This window comes from Eulemur rufifrons, chromosome 29 (genome assembly GCF_041146395.1).
Source record: "Eulemur rufifrons isolate Redbay chromosome 29, OSU_ERuf_1, whole genome shotgun sequence".
NCBI classification, from domain to species: domain Eukaryota; kingdom Metazoa; phylum Chordata; class Mammalia; order Primates; family Lemuridae; genus Eulemur; species Eulemur rufifrons.
The window spans coordinates 87,014,424-87,037,279 of record NC_091011.1 but is presented as its reverse complement, the minus strand read 5'-3'; the positions used below and the strand labels follow the sequence as shown (position 1 = coordinate 87,037,279).

The window sequence follows — 22,856 nt, the reverse complement described above, 5'->3', positions numbered from 1 at the left end:
CCAAACAATTAAAAAGGTATAAGCACTATTATCAAAATCTGCTCAAATCGTCTCAGGAGAACAAATGTCAAATGCATATTTAAAACACAACAACAAACATCACCATGTAACACATATTTGGAAAAGTGATTGAGACTTTAACAATTAATACATAATTGACACATTACGAACAAGACCTGTCTATATAGAAAATGGGAAGCTATTGCTAGTAAGTTGTTTTCTCCTTAGATTTTTTTCTTTAGCAATACCTGAAAACCCAATGAATTAGCCACAGAATGTTTTCCACTTTAAGAAGTAAAGCCTTGTGGATATAACCAAATCTTCTATGTTTAATTCATGGGAGATAACACAATCCAAAGAAGAGCATTCTTTCAAGTCAGCTATATTTTTATTCTATCATCCTAAAGAGAAAAATTTCCTCCAGTCAATTAATGTTCTATAAATAATGCCTTACTTTGGCAAACTACAAATATTCACGTGTATTTTGTCAAATGTTAGATTAGTATTAAACATATGGCACAGCAATTTTTGTCTATCTTAATCCAGTTTCTTTCTTTGACAGTTCATCTGATCCTAAAAAACACTGAACAAGTAAAAGGAATAAATTGTATCAGTTGAACTAGCTGCTAGCTGAGTCTGGCTCATTAAGAATATGCTTGTCCTCAGAATATAGGTCTTTTATATCTCAATCAAGAGAATGAAAATGTAATTCAGGATCAAGTCAGATCAAAGATCAAATTTTGAGTCTTAACAACAACAAACAGGTAATAGATGCTTCAGAAAAAAAAATTTTTTTCACTATAATTCTCTCCAACTGCCTGCTCCCAAATCCCACAACATATTTTCATTCCAAATTACAGGCAGATGAAAACCACAAAAATTAGTCCTTTTCAGGGGACCTTGTATTTAATGCCCAATAGGGTATATGTTCAAGAAACCTCACAACAAATACAGTGCACACTGCTGTATTTTATATTTTGGGTACTTCCACTAAAAGCCATACTGCAAACAATGAGGCTTTTTATAAAAGGACCACCTGCACAGTTTAAAAAAAAAAACAAACCACACATAGACACACAGCAAAACCAAACATGTACACAAAACCAAACACTACCATCAATGTAAAAAGTTGAAGAAAATCTAGATCTAGAAATGTATGAAAAATGGCCTTGAAAACCTGCTATACCAAATACCTCTATAGACAAGGAAAAAAAAAAAAAAAACAAACCAAAAATCAAACATTTGTTTTCCTGATTTTTCTTTAATACAGTTGCCATCTTACATGATATACTATTAGGTGCTTTCTTAATAGCTTCTAATCTATCCTTTTGTTGTACCACTTGGCATCCTGGGATAGAACTTGTTACCGCTCACGTTCATGGAGTACTGTTCTTAAGTATAGTATACCTAACTGATATGGTCAGGCCATAATTAATGGGTAAAAATGGTATTAATTTCTAAAAATGAATTAACACACACATTCAAACCACATTTAATTTTCAACTTAGAGTTCATACAAAGTCTATTTCTTTTCTATAGTAGCTATCACCTCCAGATTACGGTTTTAAAATCCAAGAAGTGGGAAGGATGTCTTTGTATTTCATTTTTGATGCTTCCTCCTCCTTCCTTCTTTTCTACCATCCTTTATTCCTTCCCTCCATTTTCTTTCTTCCATTATTCCTCTTTCTTAATGATAAGAGGTTAAAATAAATGGGTTATTAAGGAAATCAAAGTCTAGTAAACATCAAAAACAGACATCAGAGTGGTCAAAAACTCTTCTTTGTAGTGATGTTAAATTACTGACAAATACTTTTTTGGAAACCAAAAATATTTAAAAACCAACACAAGCCGATGGTGCTGCTTATTTAAGCAACTGGCGCTCCTCGATGCTTTTGAGGCGTTTCTTCCGGGGCTGCACAAAGTCATCATCTGAATCATCACTAAATTTATTATCTTCTGATTCATTCCTGAATTCTAGTTTAGGAAACCTTTTTTCTGGATAAAGGTTCTTTAGAAGTTCTTCAAAGTAATTTTCAAGTTTTATACCAGCATTGGCTACTTCTGAATCAGGCTGTTGAATTAAAAAAAATATGAATTAAAAAATAAAGACCAACACTCTAGACAATAAAAGTAATAAATCTCTCACTCTTTTTTTCACTTTGACTTGTGAGATTATGAATATTAATGGACTGTTTTGGAAAATGCTCATGGCACAGTCATTGATATAAATAAGTCTATGACTAGACAGGGTCTAGAGGAAGTCAGCTAGAAGTAAATAAAAATCCTTGACTTATCTGGATTGTTCTAATAGAGGGTGGTAATGGTAGGACTGGATTGCTGAAGACAGATCAATAATCGTAAGATCGTGAAACAGTTATTTTTAGAACAAATTAAATGAAATGTGGTACTGTAGAATGAATAACACACACATAGAACAAACCATCAACAAAAGGCTATCAGTCTGAAAAATGTTTAGATGAACTGACAGACGAGAAATTTTAAAATTAGAGCTCTTTGGACCACATCCTTAATATTTTAAGATCAACATCAAAAATACTAAAGTCAGGAAGTACCCTATTTCAAGAAATAAAGGTGGGAATAAGAAATAATATTTCTAGGTCAGATAAAAATATTTTCTAAATTGTCTTCAAGTTACCAGCTGTAATTTGCATTTCCATGTGGACAGAATCTTTCTAATTACCTCTGTCATTCCCTGACAGACTTGAAATGTTGAAAATTTATTCTGGCATAGACATATCGGTCTCCTAGTTTGTTGATAAAGTTGTTAGGATTATTTTCACATTGCTATTGCTTCCCATCAACCCCCCTACCTCACCTCATTGAATTCAGCACAGTTTTGAAAGATCAATCTAAAATCAGCTACAAAATCTTCAGGTTTTGAGTACATAGAATAATCTTCTTGTAGTTTTTTCTTGATAGTTGACAAGTCCATTGGATTTTTAATTATTCTGTAATAATCAGGCACCTTTCAAAATAAATGAGATGTTATAATACAAATAGCTAAATCCTACCAGGCCCTCAATAAATTCTACAAGAAGTGGTATAAAATTCTGATTGTTCACATTGCATTCCACTGTGCTACTTGTCACTGATAAGGAAACCCATTCAAAAACACTCACAATGTGTGCCTTCCACACATGGATAAATGGTTTGTGTCATTTTTTTTAAAAAAAATTTCATCAAGGCCGGGCGCGGTGGCTCACGCCTGTAATCCTAGCACTCTGGGAGGCCGAGGTGGGCGGATCGTTTGAGCTCAGGAGTTCGAGACCAGCCTGAGCAAGAGCGAGACCCCATCTCTACTAAAAAATAGAAAGAAATTATATGAACAGCTAAAATATATATATAGAAAAAATTAGCCGGGCATGGTGGTGCATGCCTGTAGTCCCAACTACTCGGGAGGCTGAGACAGGAGGATCCCTTGAGCCCAAGAGTTTGAGGTTGCTGTGAGCTAGGCTGACGCCACGGCACTCACTCTAGCCTGGGCAACAAAGTGAGACTCTGTCTCAAAAAAAGAAAAAAAAAATTTCATCAATTATTTTTAATGCTTGTCTTCACATATTACCTCTTAAACAATCTCTATCATCTCTATACTTCTTTCTTTTTCTTTTTCTTTTTTTTTTTTGAGACAGAGTCTCACTCTGGTGCCCGGGCTAGAGTGCTGTGCCATCAGCCTAGCTCACAGCAACCTCAAACTCCTGGGCTCAAGCAATCCTCCTGCCTCAGCCTCCCGAGTAGCTGGGACTACAGGCATGTGCCATCATGCCCGGCTAATTTTTCTATATATATTTTTAGCTGTCCATATAATTTCTTTCTATTTTCAGTAGAGACGGGGTCTCGCTCTTGCTCAGGCTGGTCTCAAACTTCTGAGCTCAAATGATCCGCCTGCCTCGGCCTCTCAGAGTGCTAGGATTATAGGCGTGAGCCACCATGCCCAGCCTATTCTTCTTTATTATTAAACATAAAACAATTACTAGAAAGAATATTACTCTTAGTAGGGTCTGACATGTTTTTGCTACATGCATTATACCAAGGGGTGAAGGAGGACTATGAATCTGGGTTTAATCCGCAGCTCAACATCACGATCCTGATAAATTACGTAACCTCACTGAACCTTACCTTCTTCATATTCTAAATAGGGATAACCCTGCCAACCTCACAGTATCTTATAAAGACTAAAAGAGATGAAATAGATTAAGAAATGGAGGGCTATTTTGCTGCTGCAGCTGGTTATTAATACCAAATGGAACTCTAAGTCAAGATCATAAAAAGTACCAATTCTAGGTTAAATTTTAAGATTGTGCTGCCATTACAAGCTTACTTGAATTCTTTATTCTGCCTCTTCTGGGTACAAAAGTCCCTTCTCCATATTTACTTCCTTTTTCTATCTCAAGTCTCAAAACCTGCCCCTTAAAAATAAGTTGACTGCTATCAACTGAATCTATTTAATTAAGCTGGTTTTCTTTTTCTAAACTTGCATTAACTTTTTAAATTTATCAAACTCTAGAGCAAATTTATTAAAAATTTTAAAGGAATTTCAGACATCAGAGAGTAGGAGGAGGACATATTTTGGGTAGTAGACCCTTTCCATCACTGTAAAATTATGCATTAAAGTCACATCAAACTGTCAATATGAACCGTTTTGAAGTCAATAGTTAAAACACACATACACTTTCTTCAACTTTTTTATATTGTTAAATTCTACTTTATTACTTGAAGTCTGGACCTATAAGTCAAAATAAGTACAGAAAATCTGGCTGGGGTGGAGGGGGGAGTGCAGCAGGTATCTTTATCTCATATGGAAAACTTTTCTCAACAAATTAGGAAACATGCCTAAACTTCCTGAGATAGACATACTTGCCAGAAATCATCCCAGAGAATAGTAGGCAAAATAGGTGAGATAAGAATACCTAAGAAATGAATACGAATTTTAGGTCAATTTGTTAACATTGAAATGTATCTATTTAGGATCAAAACATTCAGTATATATTAATAAGTTTTGAAATTTGTATAATACCAGATAGGAAAAACTACTGAAAAATGGTACAGAAACTAGATTCTTATAAATAAATTTCAGAAAAATCACCCTACTGCGTAAACATGCACAAAACGACGTTAATACTTACAGTTAGAGGAACGGGGTCTTGAAAAGCCAGGCTCATTTCATGGCAGTAAAGAAATAAAAGTAGGCGTTCACACTTCTAAGCAAAAATAAATAAATTGAAATGAAAATAAAACAATGAAATCACAGCTTATTTTTAACACTTATTGCTCTAGTTTGTGTATTATGAATTACTAATAGTCAATAAAGGAACAATATATGTCTCTTAAGAGATGCAGAAGGGGAGCCTTTTCCATGGTGCATCCAGTCCTAAGGCCCTCTTTCTGCACGCAGAGGGTCCCATCACTCACTCTGCTCTGGTTATAGGTTTATCTCAGTGAACATTGTGTAGTACTTGCAGTTATATTTGTGCCCCAATTTGCATGACAACTTTCATACTGGTTGCTAAATTAAGTATTAATAGAACAAAGGAGTTTCTTTAGTAATAAAGTATTGACTCAGTAGCTTTAAATGTTAACAACAGTTAAATATATTAGTTGGCTTTGATGTATAAACCTAGTACCACTTGGTAAAAAAAATGGATTTCCAAGAAGAGTGAATAGAAAAACCCAGCTCTTTGGTGGCAATTCTAAATAAATTCGGAGGAAAAAATTTACTCAAGGCAGACTAAATTTAAAAGTCTGGGCTACATAAAGGATATACAAGAGTCCATCTTGTTCAGGTACAATATTTTAAACTTCTATAAAATACATGTATAGTACTGCAATTTTTCTTTAATCAAAAAAGATTATAGTCTACCTTTAATTATTTAAGATTCTTACACTTTTGTGAAAAAATATTCCTAAAATAAAAAAAAAATCAGTGTAACATTTGACTGAATATAAACTTCTTTGATGAAAGGCACACCTACATTACAATAATGCATTGAACCACAAAATTCTCTAACACTCTGGGTTAGAAATGCTCAAAGACTTACCCTTTTATCTATTGGTGTTAATTTAACAAGGCCTTCAGTTTTCTTTTTTTCTGAGTTGTGACTGGAAGCATCACAGTCATATTCAACTTCTGGTTTTGATAAGTCTCGACAGAAAGTGCAAATCCACTCTCCACTGTTGGGGAATAATGTACGTTTGAGTTCCTAATGCATCATTTCTCCCTTCACAATTTCCCTTTCCCACCTCCTCCACAGTATATACAGAACTATTATATTTGTTTGGCATAAATTTTAATCACTGAATATTTACCATATATCTACTAGGTAGGCCACACCACGCTGAGAGGAAACAGCAGAAATATAATGCTAAATGGTTAATATTAAAGTTTAGTTAAAAAGGCATGAAATACATATATGTGGAAAATATCTTAAACAAATAAAACACATATTAATCTAGGGCTGACATAAAGCATAATCGGCATTTTTTCCCCCAAGCACTCACGAAAAAGAAAAGTTTAAAATTAAAATTGAAAAGAACAGCCTTAGAAGAACTGAAAGATCAACCCAATGGTTCTTCACCACCACCACCATCATTATCCCACAGCCTTTGAGAAGTTACTTGAAATATTTGTACATGATACAGCTCAACGCCTGGCAAATAAGATGCAATATATTGTGGTAGTTGTTATGCATAAGGATCACTGTTTCTTTTTTTTTGTTGTTGAGACAGAGTCTCACTTTGTTGCCCAGGCTAGAGTGAGTGCCGTGGCATCAGCTTAGCTCACAGCAACCTCAAACTCCTCGGCTTAAGCGATCCTACTGCCTCAGCCTCCCGAGTAGCTGGGACTACAGGCATGCGCCATTATGCCCGGCTAATTTTTTCTATATAGATTTTTAGTTGTCCATATAATGTCTTTCTATTTTTAGTAGAGACGGGGTCTCGCTCAGGCTGGTCTCGAACTCCTGACCTTGAGCGATCCACCCGCCTTGGCCTCCCAGAGTGCTAGGATTACAGGCGTGAGCCACCGCGCCCAGCCGTTTCTTTATGGTAACCCTTTGTAGTAATTTAAAGAGGCTGTTATTTTTTTCTCCTCATAACTAGTTTTTTGAGAGAACCACAGGGAACAAGAGCCATGGTATGGAAACCCTAGATTATTGTTCAGGGTTTTGGAGTATGCATTTATGCCAAGTGGAATTTCATTTAAGTTTTTACAAGGGCTTTATGTTACAATGACCTTCAAAAGTTTATTGTTGTTTTTATGGTGAAAAAATATGTATTATATTACATATATAGTGAGAAGGGAAGTACTGTCTTACCTTGGAAAATTTGTCAACGTGGGCACATGACAAGAAAGATGGAACACCTTGGGGCACTTCTCACAGCACAGGAGTTCACCTCCATTTTGACAAACTGCACACCAGTCCTCATTGGGGTCATCCTCTTTCCTTGTCTCTCCAACATGAAGGGGTGACTTCTGTGAGGGGTCTAGCCACTCAGACTTTCCATTTGAGGAATTTTCCTGGTGAAGTCCAGGTTGATCTCCTGTGCTATCAGGGGCATCTGATCTTGGCACAGTCTCCTCTGAAGTAGAGTTCTGACTGCTATTTAAGAGCAGGGAGGTGAGTATGCTTCTTGGATAGTTAGCCTGCAGTAGAAAGAGAGAACAGTACATAACACACACATATACACACACACACACACATATTCTTTTTAATCGGCATTTTAAAATTTTCACTATTGCAATTTTGGACTATAGATCACTCTCTCATGGGCACCTGATTACTTCTAAGGAATCTGCGAATATGTATGAGAATATGTTTACTGTTAACTGGTAAAGAAGACATGGACCTCTACTGAAAAATACCAAAATATAGGGAAAATCTTTAAGCCCACTGATGGCTATAGAAATTAGGAAATGGGTGGGTAGTGTGGAAATCAACTGAATGACCTGTAAACATACTTTATTGGAGCTGTTAATTCAAACTGTAACCTAAGACAGATTTTTTTTTTCCATTTTATTTTTCTAGGTACCTATCTTTATGTAATTCTTCATGTAATTATAAAAAATTATACCTATAAGATGAATCTATATTTTCTGTTGGAGCCTAGGATGATGAAAATTTCAAATCAATAACAAAAACTTACCTCCTTTAAACATTTTTTTTAATTTTAAAATAATACAAGTAGATATAGTTAAAAGCTCTCGTTCCTTACAAGTAAATATGTTCAAATCTAGTTTTTTCTTCTACAATTTACCTCCACATTTCTAAATAAAATGATTGGACTGCAGCTTCTTAGAACTTCAATGCTATATATGGATCTCTCTCTATATATCTCTTAATCCCCAGTGTGAAAGATTAGATTAGGTTTTTGAATCCTGATTCTCTACCCCCCTCCTTATACTCACAAACACACACAAAGCTGCTGCCTCTGCTGCCGCCGCTACCACCCATCCCATTCTCTTAACATCGGCTTTACTCTGCACACTAATTTTTCAGTTGGTAGGTGCTACAACTGTTTATGGTCAGCATCTATTCCAACTGATCAGTATCTGTCTGTACTGGTTAAGTATTCTGAAAATCGTAATTTTTGGTTAAATGCATATTTAGGTTATATCCTAATTACATCACAGTTTTTAATTACATTTTATTCAGCTGTTTGTGTACATCATTATGACTATGTAAATACTGCAGAACCACAAAATGTACTATGACTACCCTTCCTTTCTTGTACTACTTTTTGTTTTTACTAAGAGTCAATAATTACCTTTTTCATTTGCTTATTTTTCTTGGTACCTATTTTTTTTTTTTGTTTGGTCTTTTTTAAATTTTTACAAGACCCGGTGAACTCAATAGGTACCTATCTTTATGTAATTCTTATCAATACACTGTAACAGGATTAGAAAATGCTTCTCAATGTTTTTTTCTCCCCTTAGACACATCTTTCTAAAATCCTACTGTACCAACCGCTGTACTAAAGACTGTCTGTCTGTTTCTTGTCCATGTCAGATCTCGTTTCTCTGGGATCTTCCTCCTTCTTGTTTGACTCTGTTTCTGATGATTCATATTGTCAAATGGGAATGAATACATAGGTTTTTTTTTTTTTTTTTCTTTCCAGACTTTGCATGAATGTCTGAAAATGTTTATTTAATTTTATGCATGACTGATAATTTGCCTGGGTATAGAATTCTGGATAGAGAATATTTTTCCCTCACACTTCCACTATTAATATTTCTTTCTTGTCATCCAGCTTCTAAGTGCCTGTGTTGAGAACTTGATGTCTGCTCTTTCCTCTGGCATTCTGGAATTTATGATGATATGTTCCAAGACTTTTCTTTTATAGTTCAGGTGCTTGGTAGACCCTTTCAATCCAGACACTTGAGCCTTTCAGTTACAGAAAGTTTTCTTGTATTATTTCTTTGGCAATTTACCTTCCATGCATTTCACTCTGTTCCTTTTCAAATGCTCAGCCTCCTCATTTGAGCCTCCAATTTTTTAAACTTTTCTGTTTTCCATCATTTTAATTTACTGAGAGATTTCCAGATGTTTTCTTGCACCCCTTTTAAATATAACATCTTTTTTATCTCCTAAGAGTTATTTATAAGTTTCTCTCACCCTACCCCCCCTCCAAAAGGAATAGTACTGCAAGCACTGATATAATTACATTCTGAGGCCTAGATTCTTCATCTGATTCTTGTTTCACTATAACAACAGGAAAATCATAATTTTCAGGTGGCCCACTGTTTTCTTGTTTTATTCGGATTGGCTCCAACATGACCACTGGGACTTTGTGTGTAGAATCTGCTCCTGCTGGTTTGCTGGAAGAGCCAGAGCTGAGAGAGAGAGAAAGAAACGAAAAACAAACTAAGGATGCCATGCTAGATATCTCATAACGAAGTATGACAACAGCTTCCTGGAATAATGCTGTATCTTCACAATAATGATAAGTATGTTATATTAGCAATCAATGATGCACAACTGAAATGCAACTGCTATATGCAAAAATTTCATTTAATCTATCTAAATAGTTGTATATCTGGACAGATATTTAAATAAATTTAAATAAAACCTAAATTAAAATAAAATTGACTTCAATATTCTGAGGCTTTAAAATTAGGCAACTAGATTTAGTGTCTTAGAGCTAGCATCTTTTTTTAGGCTTTCTCATTTCCCTCTCTAGTCAGTAGCAAAGAGAACTCCAGACTCACATCAACGATTTCTTGTCAAATGTGAAGATAATTTAGGTAATCATTTACTGGTGTTCTGTTATTTAAACAAGGTCGTAGGCCAAAAATCTTTTACAAATAGCCACTGTGTTCTCGGGTGAGTAAAGACAACTCTTTACCCTTCAGACAATGCTGCTTCTGTACGATTAAGAAAGTAAGCATTGGATTCACTATCCAGGGACAATTTTCAAGCATAATAAGGGGAAGAGCAAAGCAGTTGCTTAAAACAGAATTTACTTAAAACAGAATTTCAATAATTTTAAGTTTTTCTCTTAAAGTAGAACCAATGTTTGATTATTAAAAATGTCAGAGTAACTAAAGTAGCATGAAATCGTTTTTCCCAGGTTTATGTTTCAATAGAGTATAGTGTGTTATGCCTACTTCACCTTTATTTTTTCCTTGCTATTATGCTAATGTCAAATATCTTAGTCATTTTTAATATACAAATATTTTTCTCTAAAGATAAATTTGTACTTTACTTAGTCCCTTAACTAATTTACTAAAATGTAATATATAATTATTAAAATTTTAGTTAAAATTCAAAATAACGGAAATTTGAAATATATTGAGTATCAAAACATGTTGATCACTGGCAAGAGAAATTGAATTAGAGATTTTATATACTAGAGAACATAGTTAAGGCAGTTTACCTTCCTCGGCTTCCAACGCTGGAGGCACTAGGTGAACGTATTGGGGGGTGTACACTAGTCATAGTAACAGGTCCTGAGGAGGGGAAATCATACAAATTCATAAAATGAATTAATCATTATGTATTGAAGTCCTATTGAATGTGCTCACTTAGCAGCACCACTACATTGAAACTGGGAGCCGTATGAAATTATATGAAACAATTAGTTACTGAAATCCCAGCACAATGGTCTGTCAGACTGGCAGGGTTTTTCAACCTCAGCACTACTGACTTTGGGTCAGATAATTATTTGTTGTGGAGGAATGTCTATGCATTATAGGATGTTCAGCAGTATTCCTGACCTCCACCAGTCATTAGATAACAGTAGCATCTCTCCATACATCCCAGCTTAGTGTGTGACAATCAAAAATGTCTCCAAACAGTCAATTCTTTCTGTGTTAGAGGGTAAGATCTCAAAGAGGACCCTAGTGTCAGTGAAAAGCTACAGAAGACAAGAAAAAGTGGTAGGAGCTGATAGAAAAGGAGTTCAAGAAAGAAAACCACATAAACAAAATGAGACCAATCAATGGAAGACACTGAAAGATCGAGAGGTTCAGACTTGAGGCGATAAACAAAAGAGGGGATCTAGACTGCTGCTCTGCCCTAAAAATGACCGGATGTGGTGGTTCATGCCTGTAATCCTAGCACTTCTGGAGGACTGCTCGAGCCCAGGAGCTCAAGACCTGCCTGGGCAACATAGCGAGATCCCATCTTAACAAAAAATTAAAAAATTAGCTGGGTGTGCTAGCATGCACCTGTCATCCTAGCTACTCGGGAGGCTGAGCTGGGAGGATCGTCTGAGCACAAGGGTTTGAGGCTGCAGTGAGCTATGATCATGCAAGACTCTGTCTCTTAAAAAGAATAAAGAAATAAAAATAAAAATGATTAAAAATCTATACTATGGTGGTAGAGTAAATTTGGAAGACAGAAAACTGGATTAAAAGCAATCAAGAAAGAGAGGGAAAAACTACTGTAAATAATTTCGGTTTGAATTGATATAGACCCAAACTAAATAGTAACAGTAGGAAAACAAGGAGAGTGGGAAGTAGAAAAAAAAAATCAAAGTGAAAAGTTCTAAAAGGTTTGACGAACAACAGGATATAGCTGATAAAGAGAAAGAAATCCATTTCACCGGTTTATCAACTCTGGAGAATTTTCTTTAAAAACAAAACAATGGCTATTATCTTCTGATAATACATGTTTCATTTTAGAATAGTTGAAAATGACAAAAAGATTTGTAACATTAAGTTACCTATAGCTTCTCTATTCATATGTAAACACTGCTAAAATTGATTTATCTCTTTCTAATTTTAAATATACATTTACAGCTTTTATTATACTTAATATATGGTTCTGTATACTTGTTTTCACTAAACAATGTACCACGAGCATACCATTAAAAACTCTTTATATAAGCATTCTTTAAATAGCTTGATAATATTCTGAGTATATTCTATTTTTATCATTTCCCTATATTTGGATATTACATTGCTTCAAAATTTTAACTACTGCAAATAATGCCTTAATAAATATGTTGTGACTATCCAGTTTTTAATTATTCCCTTACAGTTGGAGTATTAAAATGGAATTACTGGGTTCAAGGATATATACATTTTCTAAGGCTTTTGAAGCAAATATCCTACTACCAGGTAATCCATATAAGGTGCTCTTGTCCAGAACCTGGGCCACAATCAGTACTAGATAAATGTTAGCTTCAGTAATACTGCTAACGTGGTTTCCAGAGTATTTTTGCCAAGTTATACCCCCATTGTCTATGTGTGAGAGTACCCCGCATCACGTTTTCAATGAATATTTTCACTATTTAAGTCTTAGCTAATTCAATGTTAGAAATCATACCTTCTTTTGATTTTTCTTATGACTACTAGTAAGACTGACGTTTTTATTTCATCTGTTTTATTGGCTATATATATTTTCTCTTTAGGGAATTACCTACTCATCGTGTCCTTTAGCAATACTAAGTATATTCCTTATTTATTAGTATGAACCTGTCATATGATAAACAGATCCTTCTACCCTATTTTGTCATGAGTTTATGTTTAAAATAGGCATCTCCATTTAAATTGTGTAACTGCCTTATGATGTTCATGTGACTTAAGAAATTCTCCTCTTTCCTTATTTTTATTTAAGGTACCTATTTTGCCAAGGTACAGAGGAGTAGTATTAAAGTGTCTCTCTTAGAGGAAATGAGTAGGTATGTTAAAAATTCTTGAACACAATTAAGCACCAAACAAAACCACCAAAAGAGTGATTTCTTTGTGCATTGTCACTAATAAATTTTAACTCCAGGCATTTTACATCCTAAGAAGGCAACAACTTATCGATAAGAAAGAGAACAACACTAATTTCCTCCTGAGAATGCTATAAAATGTCTAGAAGTTCTGTTGAAATTGAAAAGGTAAAGAAGTTTAACTTTGTTTCCCACTTTGAAAGCATACTAATTTTAAATAGTGCAAAAAACTCACACACATCTTAATCATCCAACAAAAAAAAGTTGGGGGGAGAGAGGGAATTACAAAAAAAGTTACAGGTAGAATAAAACCTTGAAAAACCATTCACTAAAATCAAAAGAAGCCCACTTTACCTGCAAGGCCTGGAGATGGCACTGATGAATTTGGTGACTGGACCGTTCTGTTTGAGGGTGGTCTTGGCTGGCCATGATCTGTACTGGTATCTTTCCTCGCAATATTGTCCAGCATAATAGTACTTGAACAGTCAATCTTACAAGAAAAGAAATTATTTCAGGACACCCTGACTTTGCAAGTTGAAAGCAACTTTAAATTTTTAAGAAAACTCCAATAACAATTATTGCCAAATAATAAAACACAAATATCTCATTTGAGAAGTTCTAATGGATATTTTCCCCATGAATAACCACTAATACAAGTTTTCACTCTTCTTAGTGAATACATCTTAGTAAACATACTGAAGATACAATATTTCAGAAATCAAGAGTTAAGATAAAGTTACATTGTTATAACATTCACATTGGTAAAAATAAAAACCAAAAATTTTAATTTTTTAATTCATTTAAAAATAACAAGATACCTGTATTAAAAAAACAAACTTGGTGAGAAGAATAGCATAATTTTACATACTTGCAAATCTCTTTAATGTCTCCCTAAAATGCAACTGAATGGATTCTTATATCTGCTTCTGCATTCAATCTATTGTGATGTGTGGTTTTGGTTGAAGAATGTGAAGAAAATCTGGCCTCATATAGATAGGACCTTGTGAAGCCTCTGAAAGGGTTGCAAGAATTGCCAAGTCCTTGGCTTTTCGTATTCACTAAATAGATGAAGTAAGTCTATACACAAAGTCTGTCTGGAAAGTAAACAGCCATGTAATATGAAAAGTAGACATTTACTGAAGAAGATACAGGATACAACAAACATTGTACACATGACAATGATGCTCCAACCCCCTTCAAGGTAGGCACGTTGAGACCTCACACAGTTCTCCCAGCGTCTCTTAATCTCTACACATTCAACATTCTCAGGGGTTTTGCTTATTGCAGGACTTCCAGAACATGATCACGTTCAATGGATTCTCAACCATCTTTGAAGCGTCTGTGCACACTTTGTATTGCACTCATTACATCATCCCCGAAAGCCTTCTGAATCATCAGAATAGTTTCCGTGGAGGAATGTTTGAGCTTAACACAAAATTTGATGCAGATTTGTTGCTCTACTAGCTCGGCCATTTTTAATGCGACAGCCACACAGTACACGTGCTGACTCAACAGCATCTAGTGTCCCACTGACTAGTACAGTGAGGTCCACGCATGTGCATCCCAGTCCACTCTCCTTGGCTGCCAAGTTACATCCATGTCATGGAAACCATTCTCATTACATTAACAATGGCTGGAAACTTTCTAGACAGGCCTTGTGTAACACCTATCTAGAGGACTAATCTCACTAAGTATATTACTGTTGTTTGGCAGGAGAAAAAGTAAACCCTTATAGATTCTTGCTTTGATGTAACGGGTATACAAATAACACTGCTTTCCTAATTCATTGCCAAGGTAAAATGGTAAATTTCTAATAAGTAAGAATTTAATGCTCTAGATGCAAATATTCTTTAATGCACAAATACCCCAAATTTCCCAAGAATATCTTTGTGATTAAAATTCAGTTCAATTCTCTAACATGGTTCTAGCCTTTCTCAACTAGGACTCAATTAAGTCCTATAGCCCTAGGGCATAGATTGTATATAATGAATTAATTTCTCGCCTACATTTAGAAAAGTGCTATTTATGAAGCCTCTTTGAGAAAATTGTCACTCATATCAGTTTATTTTGTGATTCAGATGAGGAATTTCAGGTCAGAAAGGCTGGTGGACAAAGAGTTACCTGTATAAGGAGTGCAGGGGAAAAAGTAAAGAGATTTTTACTTTCTGTGGGTTGTCTTTGGTTGGGGGGAGAGGTGGCGTAGCAGAGTGTTAGTACATAGGGTTATTTATGTTTTAATATTCTTTTGACAATATTTGGCCAATATTTTTCAGAGTACAAAAATTTCTAGAATGACTGGATTTGTTAGATCTTAATATAAAGAAAGTTATTATATTATGGAGTAATCCTAAAAGCTAAATAAAACTGTAGGGATTAGACATAAATTTTCCTATGTACTATCTATACATGAAAAATACATGTACTCTGCCCATTTAAAGTATATAAAACTATTAAAAATGAAATGACTTTGGTAAGATTAACAACGAAACTATTAGGAAATACTAGTTGACCTCAACTTGAAAAACAAATAAGGAAAATAAAAAAGTTCTTTCACAATCTTATAGGTTATCCCTTCCGAGTAAAGTATACAAGATATTTCTTAAAAGCTTTTTAAGGTTAAGGTCGTAAGCGTGTGGGTGCATGAGAGTGAGATCATCTAACCTTCTAGGATGAGAGAAGGCAAAACAAGGAAACAACTTAGGTATGAAGATCTGTCTACAGCATATAATATTTTCTACCTTTGGAAAAGATTTTTTTTAAAGTCATACTGCAAAGAGTTTGGAGAGTGAATACAGTATTTAATTTAAATATAAATTAAACCAGAGGTAATTTTGCACTGGTCAGTATGCTCTCACAGAAGAGGTTTTGATATTTACTATTAAACTTGTCTTCATCTCTTCTGATGAATTTTTAGCCTCCTTCTCTGACCTTATTCAATGTAACACATTCCAGCCATTCAGCTTTCCAGTACATCTTCCCACGTCCCTACTTCTCTTCTTTCCCAGCTTAGAGTCCATGATTTCTCACCATTAACATTCATTTACAAACATCTTTAACTCCAGTACCCTGAAAGACATTCTATTGTATGTCTAAGTGCTCATGATCTTTTTATTAGTATCATAATATTTCTAAAGGATAAAAATTAACTTGTAAAAATAAACAACCTATAATCTAATAAACCATGTCTTTTACCAGATCCAAATTCACTGACAATTTTCAAAAGAGACTATTTAGTATAAATTTTGTGTATACTTACATCTGGAAGAGAGGGAAGATTATAAGAACCTCCCACTGGTGAGCTCAAATCGATCATAGGTGAACCAAAAGCTTTCCCATCATACCCTGCTGCACTAGTAATGGTGGGGCTGGAAGGCGTGGAGGGCGTGCTGCCGGCAGTTGATGGGGGAGCCTGTCCACTGCTGATCTGCCACTATAGTAGCAAGAAGGGAAGGGAAACGGTTGTTTATCAACAGGCCTGTAACATAAAACACCTGCCTAACCATTCTTTCAGACACAAAATGAAGGAGAAGACATATTCATCTGTCCCCGTCCCCCCCCGCCAAAACACTGATGTTTTTACTGGAAGAAAACAGTATATAATGAAGAATCATAGTACCCAATCTTGGAAAGCTTATATATACTGGAAAAGAAATATAAATATAGACAGGCAACTTCAAGGTAAAGATGGAGGGTTGAAAACAGACATTTTCTTCTATCCCTATCTGAAAATAATAAGCCCCAGACCAGGGCTTTCAGACTTTTATACTCCTCTTTCTCATACATAAATAGATGATTAAGCCTTAATAAACCTCTGAGGAAAGTATTGTCATTCAGACTAGATGCTGAGATAAACACATTAAATAAGATGATGTTAGGCATGCTGAAGTATACAGAGGTGAAGCATGCTGCTACCTGCAATTACTTTAAAACTTATCAAAAAATAAAATGGCTTGATGAACAGATAAATAGGTATATGGATATTATGTAATAAGGCAAGTAGAGCAAAATAACCCCTACATAATTCTTTCAATTTTGTCACAATTGAAAATTTTCCTAATGAATTGTTGGGGGAAAGAAAAGCAATTAAGAGGTATGTAAGGGAGAAGATTTCCCTCAAACACTGTCATTTATATATGGATGGCACTATATAGATTGATAGTATCTGAAATATTTTAATTTTAAAAAATCTAACATATATTCCATTGTAAAAACTATATATAGAAACCTATAAAGTTGGACATGGCATCTTTACCACCTACCCACTCCTCATATTCCTCACCCCAAACCCTCCCTTCCTCTTCCTCTACCAAGAATAATCAGTAGATATCTTTCCAGGTTTTTTCTACGTACATGAGGTTGTAAAAAACGAGATTAACACCACTTCCCCCAAAAATTCTATATCATGTTTTTTTCCCCACATAGCATACTTAGAAAATCACATAGATGACTTCATTTTCTTAATATCTAAAAGGTATTCCCACTGTGTGAGCATACTATAATTTGATAACTAATCTACCAATTAAAACCAATTTCTCACTATATTTTCCCCTGCTCTGTTCATTCATTTATTCATTCCTATTTGGATTTTTAGTCAACAAACACTTTAAAAAACACTTTCACAGTGTCTACCCCTTTACAATATAATAAAGGGGGAAGAGGTAAAGTAGACACTTGAGTACCTAAAATGTGCCAGGTGCTTTTATATACATTAGAATGAACTCTCAGCAAAGTACTCATTTTATAATTGCGACAAGTGAAATTAAGAAGGAATAAACTTGCCCAAGTCCACAAAATTATTAGGGAAATAAACAGAATTTAAGGCCAAACTATAGCTTGGGCTCTTTTCACCTCACTTCTAATGATGAAATAATAGGTATGAATTTTATTAAAAATAATTAAAATATTTAAGAAAATTTGGTGATAATATATAAATAGCAAAGCCAAACGTATAGGCACATAGAGCATGCATATTTTCACAATAAAATTTTCAAATGATTTGATTAAAATGAACATCACAGAATTATGAAAGTAGCGTTGTTTTTTCTTTTGGTCTTGGTGAAAAAATTAAATCAAAGTGAGTCTATAAGACTTCAGCTGGAAAGACAGTTGATAGAGGAGCTTTGAAAAGACAAAGCGCTGAGAGAACTTTTACTTTTACTATAAGATAGTAAAACCTAGAAAATATTTTTTACCTGAAGACATTAATATAAATAAACCATATCATATTACATATATATCCTGAGATGTTAAACTTTATCAGATGTATTCCATATTGACATTGTCCCATAACTAAGTTTGTTTCCAAGAAGACTCCTTGAAACACTTCAAAGATTCATTTATTGTTCTATTTTGTGGAATGTAACTTCTTTTTGTTAGAATACTTTTAACTTAGGAAATTAAACGTACTCACTCACCTAAAAGTTATATATACCAGTATTGTAAAAATTAATACCTACAACTTCTTGATTATACCGGGCCTTCACTTAAGTGGCTTGATTTCTCTTGTTGATTACAAAGCATCAAGACCCTTTCTCTTAGCTTTGCCTTCACAGGTCTGTCTGTAATAAACTTTGCAACTCACCTTGCTCTTCATAATCTATAAATTCAGTGTGATTTGGAAATAGCAGCAGAATAAGCAAATGAGGAGAGGAAGTAGATACAGACCTGTTTTATGGCTTGCTGAGCCAAGAAAGCCATCTGTAGGGGGTTGGGCTTTATTGCTTGTCGTGGTATATTCTGGTTTGGTGGATATCTCAGTTGTTGAGGATGAGGAGGAAGAACTGGTCCACTGGGTTTGGGACTATGATTTTGAAAATTTATCAAACGTGGAGGGGGTTGCTAGAAAAAAGAAATTAAACCAATTCAGTAACAATTATCTCTTGAAAGACAAATTACAGAGATCTCTATTTTATAAAACTTATACAGAAAGAAACTCTGCCACAAATGAATCATTTATTAAGATTATAAGGGAATGGAAAGTGGAGGATGGGCAGACTTCCAGAATTTGTATAGAGTCTTATTAGGACTTGGGAGAGGGATTGCCAACTACATTTTTAAGTAGGTTGTATCACAATTGGACCTAGGCCATGTTGGGAAATAGGTTAAATGGGTCTTTGGTATCCTTTTAAGTCCTCGACTATTACGTTTTGCAAAGAACTGCCCTCATCAACCTCCTGAAATAAAGTGATGGTAGAAAAATAATTGCTAACATTTACTGAGCGGTTATTAAATGTCAGGTACTGCTTTAAGTGCTTCACATGTATTCACGCAGTTAATCTTAACAACAATCCTATGAGGTAGGGATTATCGCTCTCTTATAGACAAGAAAACTTAATGTGCAGAAAATTTAAGTAACTTGCCCAAGATTAACAAAGATAGGAAGGGATGGAGCTGGGATTTGAACAAGTAGCTTGACTCGAAGGCTGTACTCTTAACCAAAAAATCACAAATAATGAAAATGCTTGATATTTATAACATTTAAAAATTAACAATGAGTTCTAGATCTTACTAAGCTTTAACTATATGCCAGGCATTTTACATATTTGCCATTCCGCCTTATGAAGTAGATATTATTACCCTTGTTTTGCAAATTAGGAAACTAAAGGTTAGAAAGCTTAGGTAACTTGAAAAACGTCACATAGCCAGTAAAAGACAGCATACCCAGGCTTTAATCCAAATCTAGTCTGCCATATCATTACCAAAACATGTTCTGGCGCTTAGCTGGCTGTTAAGATACTGACTAATCCAAGCTTAGAGGATGAATTTCCCTAAAAGAAAATATATTTTCAAAGGAAACTCTCTAAGCAAACATTGATTACAAGAAGGCTGGGTAGGGAAATCAGAGATAGGGCAAGGGCTAGAAAGGCAAGTCTATTCTGTATGTGCATAAATGCTAGCCCTGGGAATTGAGACCAGAGTCCTAGAAAAAAAGGTAACCTTATATGGTAGCCTCCTCCTGACTATTCAACTCTCTCTACAGTCAGGAATGTATTATAAAATAAATACTTCTTTTCAGTATATCTTAACTATATATGATCAGAACTTCTCAGAGAAGACTATTTCCTCCCACATTCACAGGGGGACAAGTAAATAGGGAATCTTTAAGGTTAAGTAGCAACACTTCAACCTTTGACACTGTGAAGGTGGACAGCTATGAAGTGTAGCCCTGCCCTCTTTTTCTTTTCTTCCTCCCATTTGTGGAATTTACTTTCCTGTCCTGGGTCAATTACTTCTCTCTTACAATTAGTTGGCACTAGGTTCACCCTCATTAACTTTCAAAAGTGCCCAGTAATTATAGACCAAACAAAAAATAGATTTAGATACTGATTCTAGAGAATTGAGAGTAACTGAGAATAGAGAAATAATTAAGAGCTTAAGCAAACAGACATAATCATCCCCATCCCCATTCTAAGTAACTTCATTATTATGGATTTTGATTTTACTCTAGGTCAGTAGTTCCCAGCTACATAACCATGAAGGATAGCAGATGTCCTTCTAATATCCCTTTACTGCTTGGGAAAATTGATGTATACATAGTAGCTACAGTATCCCTGCAGCAGTATATCTGGTTCAGGGGTGAGAACCATTGCTGTGAATTATGTATAAAATGATACATGTGACAGTGGTCTGTAACAAACTTAGATTTGTCCACTGGAGTTTCATAGAATATACTGTATAGTGTTAAATAAACAGAGATCCACAATCTCTATCAAGTTTGCATCACTCAGTCATGTAACTATCCTACCTCTGTTATCACCCAACACTTAAACCACAAAGAGGACATGGTTAATCTTCAGAGGAAGAACAAATACGGAACTATCACGTAAATGATTTTTAAAAACAGTCCTTTCAATTTACCTGTACATATGGACAGATGTAGAGTATGATTTGCACATACTCACAGGCACACAGACACAGCTGCTTATAGATGGGCCTTTTCCCATAAATACATGCAAATAAGCTGGTAGGACACTAAGAACACAGAGAGGCAGGGCCACGTACAAGTTTACAGAAAAGGATAAACTGATGAGTGAAAAATGTATGCGTGACTATTTGGCAGAGAGCAGATAAAAATGAGAGATGGGAGTATGAAAAAAGGTCTAGGAGTTATCGAGAATAGACAGAAAAAGAACAGCTGTGTGAGGTAAGGACTACAAGATGTGAAAAGTACTTTATTTCTATGAAAAGTACTTTATTTCCAATTGTAAAAATTAGGTTGTATAATAGAGACTGTACATTATACAGATTGCAGGACTAAATCCTAGACACTGAAAACAAGATTAAAAAAATTTCTGAGAAAAACAGGGTAAAGGCTCAGGTCACTTCTGTTTTCACATAGTATCTATTAACTGCCTCAGTTCCTGACTTCTTTTTTATTTATTTTTTAATTATTTATTTATTTTTCATGTCTTGGTTTTTTTTTGTTTTTTTTTTTTTTAAATTTCAGCATATTATGGGGGTACAAATGTTTAGGTTACATACATTGCTTTTGCCCCACCCAAGTCAGAGCTTCAAGTGTGTCCATCCCCTAGATGGTGCCCCTTAGGTGTGAATATACCCATCCCCACCTACCCTCTCCCACCTAGTTCCTGACTTCTTAGTGAAAATGCAATTAACTCAAATGATGGATACATCCCTTTTTTGATTAATAAACTAAATATCATACCATCTCAGACACTTAGGATTAGTATTAACACATGTAAATGATTATCACTAGGCACTCAAAATATTTTTCTCTCTCCTTCCCACATTTAGCTTTAGAAAAATTTTAGTGCTCTTTGCAGTCTCCAAAATATGTCCTTCTGCCTTCAATTTTCTTAACAAAATTTCAATTCTACCAGGAACACCCCTAGTATCTAAAGTATACAATTCTCTTCCCATGGAACACTCACCAAAGATCTTTTAACTTGTTTGCTACTGACTTTCTGTAAAAACTTGGGTTGAAACAAAGTTTTCAAAAGCCATGCTAATATTCCCCTGGATTACACGTGCTTTAATCAAAAACTATTAACCTCAAATACATTACCCTCAGGCCTTCATGGAAATGATTTAACAAAATCAGAATCGACATATGTCCACAACTTTTATTGAGGGTTTAAGAAACAGTCCTAAAAAGACCATTTCTATTTTGTAAAACTGCCACAAAAAAGTTATGCGATTTAATTGCTTTTTCATAAAGAATCACATTATATATTCCTCGCCGTGCTAGTAAAATCTTTCCCTGACATGTTTACTTTTTATTAGATAGTGATATCGATATTATCCTTATTTCTTTTTGCTTTGGTTGACAAATTTTTTTTTTAATCCCATTGGCCTTAACTTTTCGTCTTATCCCCATCTTTATCCCCCGATGCCTTATCCCCCGACCATATCCCATTGGCCGTAACTTTTGGCCTTATTCCCCATGCCTTATCCCTCTCTGGCCCTATCCCCTGACCATTTCCCATTGGCCTTATGTTTTGGCCTTCTCCCTGGCTTTAACCCAATGGTCTTATCCTAATGGCCACATACCTTGTCCCCCTGTCCTTGTCCTTGTCCCCCTGGTCTTATCCCCTAGGCCTTACCACCCTAGCTTTATTCCCCCCAATATATCCCATTGGCCTTATCCCCCTTCCTGGACTTTTCCGTCTACCCCTCAACCCTAGCTATATCCCCTCCTTGCCCGGACTTCTCCCCCTTGC

The 22,856-nt window shown here is 35.0% G+C and overlaps 1 protein-coding gene across 2 annotated transcripts in view; it reads right to left on the bottom strand.

Moving 5' to 3' along the window:
* Positions 1–1,226: 1,226 nt before the first annotated feature.
* TRIM24 (tripartite motif containing 24) overlaps positions 1,227–22,856 on the bottom strand; it is a 99,947-nt gene continuing 78,317 nt past the window's right edge. For both annotated transcript variants that reach the window (XM_069462763.1, XM_069462765.1), the window contains exons 10-19: positions 18,841–19,014; positions 16,433–16,606; positions 13,531–13,666; positions 10,891–10,963; positions 9,679–9,847; positions 7,332–7,660; positions 6,057–6,189; positions 5,145–5,219; positions 2,837–2,986; positions 1,227–2,071 (exon numbers count right to left, since the gene is read on the bottom strand). In XM_069462763.1, the coding sequence (XP_069318864.1) occupies positions 1,862–2,071; positions 2,837–2,986; positions 5,145–5,219; positions 6,057–6,189; positions 7,332–7,660; positions 9,679–9,847; positions 10,891–10,963; positions 13,531–13,666; positions 16,433–16,606; positions 18,841–19,014 (1,623 nt within the window). In that variant the 3' untranslated portion in view covers positions 1,227–1,861. The remainder of the gene's footprint in view (positions 2,072–2,836; positions 2,987–5,144; positions 5,220–6,056; positions 6,190–7,331; positions 7,661–9,678; positions 9,848–10,890; positions 10,964–13,530; positions 13,667–16,432; positions 16,607–18,840; positions 19,015–22,856) is intronic.